At 33.6% G+C, this 12,319-nt stretch overlaps 1 protein-coding gene across 1 annotated transcript in view; it reads left to right on the top strand.

The window, feature by feature from the left end:
* Window positions 1-9,750: 9,750 nt before the first annotated feature.
* LOC140171771 (L-threonine 3-dehydrogenase-like) overlaps window positions 9,751-12,319 on the top strand; it is a 47,840-nt gene continuing 45,271 nt past the window's right edge. The window contains exon 1 of the mRNA XM_072195098.1: window positions 9,751-10,138. Within this exon, the coding sequence (XP_072051199.1) occupies window positions 9,933-10,138 (206 nt within the window). The 5' untranslated portion in view covers window positions 9,751-9,932. The remainder of the gene's footprint in view (window positions 10,139-12,319) is intronic.

Below are 12,319 nucleotides of genomic sequence, written 5' to 3' on the forward strand. Positions count from 1 at the left end.
TCATCAATAGATAGCATCTTATTCTAACATTGCTATCATCAGTAGATAGCATCTTATTCTAACATTGCTATCATCAATAGATATCATCTTATTCTAACATTGCTATCATCAATAGATAGCATCTTATTCTAACATTGCTATCATCAATAGATAGCATCTTATTCTAACATTGCTATCATCAATAGATAGCATCTTATTCTAACATTGCTATCATCAGTAGATAGCATCTTATTCTAACATTGCTATCATCAATAGATATCATCTTATTCTAACATTGCTATCATCAATAGATATCATCTTATTCTAACATTGCTATCAGCAACAGATATCATCTTATTCTAGCATTGCTATCAGCAACAGATATCATCTTATTCTAGCATTGCTATCATCAATAGATAGCTTCTTATTCTAACATTGCTATCATCAATAGATATCATCTTATTCTAACATTGCTATCATCAATAGATATCATCTTATTCTAACATTGCTATCATCAATAGATAGCATCTTATTCTAACATTGCTATCATCAATAGATATCATCTTATTCTAACATTGCTATCATCAGTAGATATCATCTTATTCTAACATTGCTATCATCAGTAGATAGCATCTTATTCTAACATTGCTATCATCAATAGATATCATCTTATTCTAACATTGCTATCATCAATAGATATCATCTTATTCTAACATTGCTATCAGCAACAGATATCATCTTATTCTAGCATTGCTATCAGCAACAGATATCATCTTATTCTAGCATTGCTATCATCAATAGATAGCTTCTTATTCTAACATTGCTATCATCAATATATATCATCTTATTCTAACATTGCTATCATCAATAGATATCATCTTATTCTAACATTGCTATCATCAATAGATATCATCTTATTCTAACATTGCTATCATCAATAGATATCATCTTATTCTAACATTGCTATCAGCAACAGATATCATCTTATTCTAACATTGCTATCATCAGTAGATATCATCTTATTCTAACATTGCTATCATCAGTAGATAGCATCTTATTCTAACATTGCTATCATCAATAGATATCATCTTATTCTAACATTGCTATCATCAATAGATATCATCTTATTCTAACATTGCTATCATCAATAGATATCATCTTATTCTAACATTGCTATCAGCAACAGATATCATCTTATTCTAGCATTGCTATCAGCAACAGATATCATCTTATTCTAGCATTGCTATCATCAATAGATAGCTTCTTATTCTAACATTGCTATCATCAATAGATATCATCTTATTCTAACATTGCTATCATCAATAGATATCATCTTATTCTAACATTGCTATCATCAATAGATATCATCTTATTCTAACATTGCTATCATCAATAGATATCATCTTATTCTAACATTGCTATCAGCAACAGATATCATCTTATTCTAGCATTGCTATCATCAATAGATAGATTCTTATTCTAACATTGCTATCATCAATAGATATCATCTTATTCTAACATTGCTATCAGCAACAGATATCATCTTATTCTAGCATTGCTATCATCAATAGATAGCATCTTATTCTAACATTGCTATCATCAATAGATAGCATCTTATTCTAGCATTGCTATCATCAATAGATAGCATCTTATTCTAACATTGCTGTCATCAATAGATAGCATCTTATTCTAACATTGCTATCATCAATAGATAGCATCTTATTCTAGCATTGCTATCATCAATAGATATCATCTTATTCTAACATTGCTGTCATCAATAGATAGCATCTTATTCTAACATTGCTATCATCAATAGATATCATCTTATTCTAACATTGCTATCATCAATAGATAGCATCTTATTCTAACATTGCTATCATCAATAGATAGCATCTTATTCTAACATTGCTATCATCAATAGATATCATCTTATTCTAACATTGCTATCATCAATAGATATCATCTTATTCTAACATTGCTATCATCAATAGATATCATCTTATTCTAACATTGCTATCATCAATAGATATCATCTTATTCTAACATTGCTATCAGCAACAGATATCATCTTATTCTAGCATTGCTATCATCAATAGATAGCTTCTTATTCTAACATTGCTATCATCAATAGATATCATCTTATTCTAACATTGCTATCAGCAACAGATATCATCTTATTCTAGCATTGCTATCATCAATAGATAGCATCTTATTCTAACATTGCTATCATCAATAGATAGCATCTTATTCTAACATTGCTGTCATCAATAGATAGCATCTTATTCTAACATTGCTATCATCAATAGATAGCATCTTATTCTAGCATTGCTATCATCAATAGATATCATCTTATTCTAACATTGCTGTCATCAATAGATAGCATCTTATTCTAACATTGCTATCATCAATAGATATCATCTTATTCTAACATTGCTGTCATCAATAGATAGCATCTTATTCTAACATTGCTATCATCAATAGATATCATCTTATTCTAACATTGCTATCATCAATAGATAGCATCTTATTCTAACATTGCTATCATCAATAGATAGCATCTTATTCTAGCATTGCTATCATCAATAGATAGCATCTTATTCTAACATTGCTATCATCAATAGATAGCATCTTATTCTAACATTGCTATCATCAATAGATAGCATCTTATTCTAGCATTGCTGTCATCAGTAGATATCATCTTATTCTAGCATTGCTGTCATCAGTAGATATCATCTTATTCTAGCATTGCTATCATCAATAGATAGCATCTTATTCTAGCATTGCTATCATCAATAGATAGCATCTTATTCTAACATTGCTATCATCAATAGATAGCATCTTATTCTAACATTGCTATCATCAATAGATAGCATCTTATTCTAACATTGCTATCATCAATAGATAGCATCTTATTCTAACATTGCTATCATCAATAGATAGCATCTTATTCTAACATTGCTATCATCAGTAGATAGCTTCTTATTCTAACATTGCTATCATCAATAGATATCATCTTATTCTAACATTGCTATCATCAATAGATAGCATCTTATTCTAACATTGCTATCATCAGTAGATAGCTTCTTATTCTAACATTGCTATCATCAATAGATATCATCTTATTCTAACATTGCTATCATCAATAGATAGCATCTTATTCTAACATTGCTATCATCAATAGATAGCATCTTATTCTAACATTGCTATCATCAATAGATAGCATCTTATTCTAACATTGCTATCATCAGTAGATAGCTTCTTATTCTAACATTGCTATCATCAATAGATATCATCTTATTCTAACATTGCTATCATCAATAGATAGCATCTTATTCTAACATTGCTATCATCAATAGATAGCATCTTATTCTAACATTGCTATCATCAGTAGATAGCATCTTATTCTAGCATTGCTATCATCAATAGATAGCATCTTATTCTAACATTGCTATCATCAATAGATAGCATCTTATTCTAACATTGCTATCATCAATAGATAGCATCTTATTCTAACATTGCTATCATCATTAGATAGCATCTTATTCTAGCATTGCTATCATCAATAGATAGCATCTTATTCTAACATTGCTATCATCAGTAGATAGCTTCTTATTCTAACATTGCTATCATCAATAGATAGCTTCTTATTCTAACATTGCTATCATCAATAGATAGCATCTTATTCTAACATTGCTATCATCAGTAGATAGCTTCTTATTCTAACATTGCTATCATCAATAGATATCATCTTATTCTAACATTGCTATCATCAATAGATAGCATCTTATTCTAGCATTGCTATCATCAGTAGATAGCTTCTTATTCTAACATTGCTATCATCAATAGATATCATCTTATTCTAACATTGCTATCATCAATAGATAGCATCTTATTCTAACATTGCTATCATCAATAGATAGCATCTTATTCTAACATTGCTATCATCAATAGATAGCTTCTTATTCTAACATTGCTATCATCAATAGATATCATCTTATTCTAACATTGCTATCATCAATAGATATCATCTTATTCTAACATTGCTATCATCAACAGATAGCTTCTTATTCTAACATTGCTATCATCAACAGATAGCTTCTTATTCTAACATTGCTATTCTAACATTGCTGTCATCAATAGATATCATCTTATTCTAACATTGCTATCATCAATAGATAGCATCTTATTCTAACATTGCTATCATCAATAGATAGCATCTTATTCTAACATTGCTATCATCAATAGATAGCATCTTATTCTAACATTGCTATCATCAATAGATAGCATCTTATTCTAGCATTGCTGTCATCAGTAGATAGCATCTTATTCTAACATTGCTATCATCAATAGATAGCATCTTATTCTAACATTGCTATCATCAATAGATAGCATCTTATTCTAGCATTGCTATCATCAATAGATAGCATCTTATTCTAACATTGCTATCATCAACAGATAGCTTCTTATTCTAACATTGCTGTAGCATCTTATTCTAGCAATTTGCTATCATCAATAGATAGCATCTTAGCTTTGCTTTCATCAATAGATATCATCTTATTCTAACATTGCTATCACCAACAGATATCATCTTATTCTAACATTGCTATCATCAGTAGATATCATCTTATTCTAACATTGCTATCATCAATAGATAGCATCTTATTCTAACATTGCTGTCATCAATAGATAGCTTCTTATTCTAACATTGCTATCATCATTAGATAGCTTCTTATTCTAACATTGCTATCATCAATTGATAGCATCTTATTCTAGCAATTTGCTATCATTAATAGATAGCTTCTTAGCTTTGCTTTCATCAATAGATATCATCTTATTCTAACATTGCTATCATCAATAGATAGCATCTTATTCTAACATTGCTATCACCAACAGATATCATCTTATTCTAACATTGCTTTCATCAGTAGATAGCATCTTATTCTAGCAATTTGCTATCATTAATAGATAGCTTCTTAGCTTTGCTTTCATCAATAGATATCATCTTATTCTAACATTGCTATCATCAATAGATAGCATCTTATTCTAACATTGCTTTCATCAACAGATATCATCTTATTCTAACATTGCTATCATCAACAGATATCATCTTATTCTAACATTGCTATCATCAGTAGATAGCTTCTTATTCTAACACTGCTGTCATCAGTAGATAGCTTCTTATTCTAACATTGCTATCATCAGTAGATATCATCTTATTCTAACATTGCTATCATCAATAGATATCATCTTATTCTAACATTGCTATCATCAACAGATAGCATCTTATTCTAGCATTGCTATCATCAATAGATAGCATCTTATTCTAGCATTGCTATCATCAGTAGATAGCTTCTTATTCTAACATTGCTGTCATCAGTAGATATCATCTTATTCTAACATTGCTATCATCAACAGATATCATCTTATTCTAGCATTGCTATCATCAGTAGATAGCTTCTTATTCTAACATTGCTATCATCAGTAGATGGTATCTTATTCTAACATTGCTGTCATCAGTAGATAGCATCTTATTCTAGCATTGCTATCATCAGTAGATAGCTTCTTATTCTAACATTGCTATCATCAGTAGATGGTATCTTATTCTAACATTGCTATCATCAGTAGATAGCATCTTATTCTAGCATTGCTATCATCAATAGATATCATCTTATTCTAGCATTGATATCATCAATATAGCATCTTTTTTTATCATTGCTGCCATCTATAAATAGCATCTTATTCTAACATTGCTATCACCAGTACATACAGACTTGACATTAAAAAATGGAATATTTTCCCCAATATTTCAAGCTGGTCTGGACGGAGTCTGCATAGACCGCACGGGCTAAATATTAATTGGGGTATGTCGGGAGATGGTGTAAAATAATTGTTTGATAGAAAATGTGCTTTCCATATGTTTACATTATGGTGCTAATAATGTAGCGAATTTGCCTAAAATGGCGGATTTAGGAAGGCTGAATTTGAACTTTGTGGGGCCACAATTTTGAACTTTATGCAACACGATTCTGTTATTATGAAATTTATAGTGGTTTGAGGTGATATTTCTTAAACTTCGTCAGCAACTGGCATTCATCACAGCTAAAATACACATACAAGCAAGTTTTTGAACAGGGGAGGAGCTTAAAAATAGGGCTCTTAAAAGCTGTACGTACTCAGAAAGTTTGAATGGCCCCTGTGGTCAAATGTTACAAACTTACGGTACAAAAACAACTTTGCGGATTCCTGGTTGTCCAATGAACTCACACTGTTTCTTTGTGTAGGCCTACAGTAAGTTAAAACATTTGGTTCCAGGGGACTATTCAAAATTTCTGAGTGCGTACCACTTTTAAGAGCCATATTTTTTAAAGCTCCTCCCACTTTCAAAACTAGTAGATCACAGGTGCATTTCAGTTCTGTCGAACACTTATTGGTACTTAGGTTCAATAAAATCGCCTCAAACCTCAATAAATTTGATAATATCAGAACAATGTTGCTCAAATTCAGAAATTTTACCCCCACAAATATCAAATTCAGTGTCCTTAGATCCGCCATTTTAGGCTAATTCACTACATTATGAAAGCCATAATGTAAACTAATGGAAAGCACATTTTCTGTCAAACAATTATTTTACACCATCTTTTAGCCCGCGCCGTTTATGCAGACCTCTACCAGACCATTCTTGGAATTTTGCGAAAAAGTATTCCATATTTTTAAATGTCAAGTCTGTAGTTTCTTATTCTAGCATTGCTATCATCAATAGATAGCATCTTATTCTAGCATTGCTATCATCAATAGATAGCATCTTATTCTAGCATTGCTAATCAATAGATAGCATCTTATTCTAGCTTTGCTGTCATCAATAGATAGCATCTTATTCTAGCATTGCTATCATCAATAGATAGCATCTTATTCTAGCTTTGCTGTCATCAATAGATAGCATCTTATTTTAACATTGCTATCATCAATAGATGGCATCTTATTCTAGCATTGCTGTCATCAGTAGATAGCATCTTATTCTAACATTGCTATCATCAATAGATAGCATCTTATTCTAGCATTGCTATCATCAATAGATAGCTTCTTATTCTAGCATTGCTGTCATCAATAGATAGCATCTTATTCTAGCATTGCTATCATCAATAGATGGCATCTTATTCTAGCATTGCTATCATCAATAGATAGCATCTTATTCTAGCTTTGCTGTCATCAATAGATAGCATCTTATTCTAACATTGCTATCATCAATAGATGGCATCTTATTCTAGCATTGCTGTCATCAGTAGATAGCATCTTATTCTAACATTGCTATCATCAATAGATAGCATCTTATTCTAGCATTGCTATCATCAATAGATAGCTTCTTATTCTAGCATTGCTATCATCAATAGATAGCATCTTATTCTAGCATTGCTGTCATCAGTAGATAGCATCTTATTCTAGCATTGCTATCATCAATAGATAGCATCTTATTCTAGCATTGCTATCATCAATAGATAGCTTCTTATTCTAGCATTGCTGTCATCAATAGATAGCATCTTATTCTAGCATTGCTATCATCAATGGATGGCATCTTATTCTAGCATTGCTATCATCAATAGATAGCATCTTATTCTAGCATTGCTATCATCAATAGATAGCATCTTATTCTAACATTGCTATCATCAATAGATGGCATCTTATTCTAGCATTGCTATCATCAATAGATATCATCTTATTCTAACATTGCTATCATCAATAGATAGCATCTTATTCTAGCATTGCTATCATCAATAGATATCATCTTATTCTAGCATTGCTATCATCAATAGATGGCATCTTATTCTAGCATTGCTATCATCAATAGATGGCATCTTATTCTAGCATTGCTATCATCAATAGATATCATCTTATTCTAACATTGCTATCATCAATAGATAGCATCTTATTCTAGCATTGCTATCATCAATAGATGGCATCTTATTCTAGCATTGCTATCATCAATAGATGGCATCTTATTCTAGCATTGCTGTCATCAGTAGATAGCATCTTATTCTAACATTGCTATCATCAATAGATAGCATCTTATTCTAGCATTGCTATCATCAATAGATGGCATCTTATTCTAACATTGCTATCATCAGTAGATAGCATCTTATTCTAGCATTGCTATCATCAATAGATATCATCTTATTCTAACATTGCTATCATCAATAGATAGCATCTTATTCTAGCATTGCTATCATCAATAGATAGCATCTTATTCTAGCATTGCTATCATCAATAGATGGCATCTTATTCTAGCATTGCTATCATCAATAGATGGCATCTTATTCTAGCATTGCTATCATCAATAGATAGCATCTTATTCTAACATTGCTATCATCAATAGATAGCTTCTTATTCTAGCATTGCTATCATCAATAGATAGCATCTTATTCTAGCATTGCTATCATCAATAGATAGCATCTTATTGTAGCATTGCTATCATCAGTAGATGGTATCTTATTCTAGCATTGCTATCATCAATAGATAGCATCTTACTCTAGCATTGTTATCATCAGTAGATATCATCTTATATTCTAGCATTGTTGCCATCTATAAATAGCATCTTATTCTAACATTGCTATCACCAGTACATAGTTTCTTATTCTAGCATTGCTATCATCAATATAATGCACCTTATTCTAGTATTCCTGCATCACTATCATCAGTAGATAGCATCTTATTCTTGCATTGCTATCATCATGATCATCAGTGGATCGTATTTTCTTATCTTGTCCTAGAGCATAATTTGCTCTTATCAGTAGATTTCATCTTATTCTAGCATTGGTATCATTCAGGGGGGCTCTACAACAATTACGAGCCCCGGGGTGGGGAGGGGGGTTAACTTCGGAACAGTGTGCCAAAAAAATGATTCCCCCTCTCGGCCTGCCAAAAATCGCTCACCAGCCCTCGGCTTGCCAAAAATTGCTTGCCCAGTGGCGTAACCAGTGGGGGGGGCAAGCTGCCAAAAAAAACTGGGAAGAAGAGCAAAACATTGGGAAGGGGAAAAGGGGGGAAGGAGAGAAATAGAGGGAAGAAAAAAGGGGAAGGAGAAGAGAAAAAAGGGGAAGAGAAAAGCGGAAAGAAGAAAAGAAAAAAGAGGGAAGAGAAGAGGGGGAGGGAGAAGAGAAAAGGGGAAGGAGAAGAGAAAAGGGAAAGAAAGAGGGAAGAAGATCTATACTACTTTCATTGTGAAATTTTGTACTCTGAACACTGGATTTTTAGCTTCTAATATGCCAAAATCGTCCTCAAAATGATAAAAATAGGGGAGGTATTTGGGGGCAAATTGTCCTTGATTTCGCGCAAAATAGGGGGTAAAATTGCTGCAAATGTCCTCGATTCCCCGTGAAATAGGGGTCATTTTCAAATCCTGGAACGGTCATACGTCCTACCTTTAAATACAAACTGAACCCACCGGGACATAAATAATACAACTTTTGGTCAAAAATTGGGAAATTTTTCAATCTTGCCCCCCCCCCGGAAGGTCAGGTCTGGTTACGCCCCTGTGCTTGCCCACCCCTCCCCCCTTGCGGCTGGCCAAATACCCTCCCCCCCCCCCACACACCTTTTAACCCTCCCCCGTGCTCCTAATCATTGCACAGCCTCTGGCATTTTATTGTGCAATCAGTTTCCCAGGCCTGCAGTTTCCGTTTCAAGCAATGCTGCCCTCCAAAAGTAAAACGCCTTCTACAAGAACTACACGTTACTTGCGCATCAAATGTAACTGATAATTGAAGAAATACACTCATGGATTGGTCACTGGTTCGTGTTTTGGTTGACAGTGGCGCATCGCGGCGCCACGAGCACTGGTCGTCCGTTACCATTTGCTAGTACCTAGTAGTAGTACACGGATAGATACACACACTGATAAGTGTGGAAACAATATTGTGACTCAAGGTCAAGGTAATTATTGGGCTGATTTTTACATCATCATGGCAACCGAGGCAGAATCATACGATGATTCTGTCGCCAAGAGACTTGTGTTTTTGGGGCCTGATAAACAACCATTTTACATCATGGAGACCATTACCATACCAGCCTTGAAACCTGGTCAGGTTTTAGCCAGGATTCGTTTGGCTACAATTTGCGGTTCAGATCTGCATACTATCACGGGAAAACGAAGGGAACCAACACCTAGGTATGTTTGATTTATGTATCATGCCATCATGATCATCATATATGAACCCGGAAGTGCAGCGTACCCTTGATAAAAAGTATAGTTCTTGGTCAGGGTCATACACGGTTTACAGGTGACATATTTGTGTGTATTTAATCAAGCATGACTATCATGCAAGGTATAATATGAGGTGAGAACTTGCATGCACATTTGATGAACTATAGTATTACAATTACTAGTTACAGAACTTATGGAAATGGCTAGTCCGAATAATCAGACCCAGAACAAAATATTAATTTCTGACATGATCGTGTTCTGGAAATGGCTAGGCCTAGGCTATGAAGTTTGTTTGTTTGTTTGTTTGTCCATTAGCGGGGGGGCAAACTGCCCCACAGAAAATGGTCAGGGATAAAATGGGGATGGCAAAGAGTAAAGTGTCTTGAAAATGACTAAAAATGGGACATACATATATATTTATATGCAAGCAACTAAAGTTTGTTGGCTTAAGGTTATACGATGTATTGTTGGTCGAAGCAGCAGAAAAAAAGTAGTTCACAGCATCTTGCGAATGGTAGTGAAAAAAAAAAAAAATTGCATTGCTCAATTCATAGCGAAGCGTGTAGAAGAATTAAAATATCACAGATATACTTTTGTAGGTCCTGTGGTTCTTGAGTTATGTTGTAAAGAGGGCTGAAACAACAACACAAAACGTTAATAACTCATTAACAATAAATTAAGCAAGTTTTCAAAGTATGATTTGTAGAATGAACTTTTGCAAAACACAAAGTGTTATTTTTCAATAATATATTGCTTCAGATAATGAAAATCAATTTTTTTTTGGCTTCTTCGACCAACAATACCTCGTATACCCTTAAGGCCAAAATATTTTTTGGGGTGGGTCAGTCGGTCGGGATACATCAATTCTTCGCTTCAGACTTTCAATACGTAAGATATGCCATAGAAATGGGTTCAATTAGAACGACTGCATACTTACAGGCATAAGACACCAAGTTTATTGGAAACATTGATGTAGGAATGGACAGTTATAAATGTTATAATGAGTTTACAGTAATGATTTTCTTCTTAAGAAAAATGTTGTTGGCCAAATTTAGCTTTGAAAAGAAATTTAGACAAAGAAAAATTAATAAAAAAACCATTAACCCTAACCGCCTAAGGGCTTTTTGGCGACGGGAAGGGAAAGAAGGAAGGAATAAAGAGAGAAAAGAAGGAAAGAAGTTGTTTGCTCTGGGTGGGAGTCGAACCAGAGACCCCTCACATGCCAGGCACTGGGTCGGCGACACTTTGCCACGGGTCTTGGGCTTCGCTGGCCAGCTAAACCGTGCCTATATATCACTTAGGGCGATTGCGTCATCACACCACGTGGGATGCATGCACGAACAGCGCATATATCAAGTAGTATTTTGTAGTATACCGTCCTGTTAGGGTTAAGATTATAAACTAAAAACTAAAAAAAAAAAAAAAATTTAAAGGACCAACCCTGATTTTGGCCAATTTTGGGTGGGTCCGTTAAGTCTCAAATCCACATATATGCGTGCACCAGTCATGCATTACACAACGCACAACTAGCATAAGCACTGCGCCCAACTGCGTGCACGCCATTCTATATTAATACACCGTGTTGCTCGTCTTATATTTTTGCCTTAGATAAGCCGAACAAAGTTTAGTTCGGGCCTACATAGTCCTGCTAAACATAACGGCTTCATCATCCTTTAATGACGTTATCTTGTTAACACAATGTCAATGATGTTGAGTTACTGGAAATAGGGCCAACATGTTTCATAATGTTTAGAGAGTAAATAAAACTGCTGATAACCCGGTGATAAGGCCAAAAAAAAATAATGGCTTGTCTCAGAGCTCACGAGTGGTTTGAAAACAAATGCTAAATGCGATTTTTTTTTTTTATTCCGAGTTTTTCATGGTATTTGGAGAAAAAATGTGATTTTTTGCTGAAATTTTCTGGAAAAAATTTAAAAAAATAAAATTTTGAAATAAAAAAAAATTCTGCATTTCTTTTTTTCCAAATCTCACGATTTTACAAATGCGCGCACGAGCTTTGAGACAAACCTTTTTTTTGGCCTAACAGGGAAGCTTCACAATACTGGTTGGGGATTCATGTACCAGGGCTGTATGTCCAGTTGGCTGTCGCTGAGAGAATATTTAACTGATGATTCAATGGATTGG

The sequence above is a fragment of the Amphiura filiformis genome, chromosome 15, assembly GCF_039555335.1.
Source record: "Amphiura filiformis chromosome 15, Afil_fr2py, whole genome shotgun sequence".
NCBI classification, from domain to species: Eukaryota; Metazoa; Echinodermata; class Ophiuroidea; order Amphilepidida; family Amphiuridae; genus Amphiura; species Amphiura filiformis.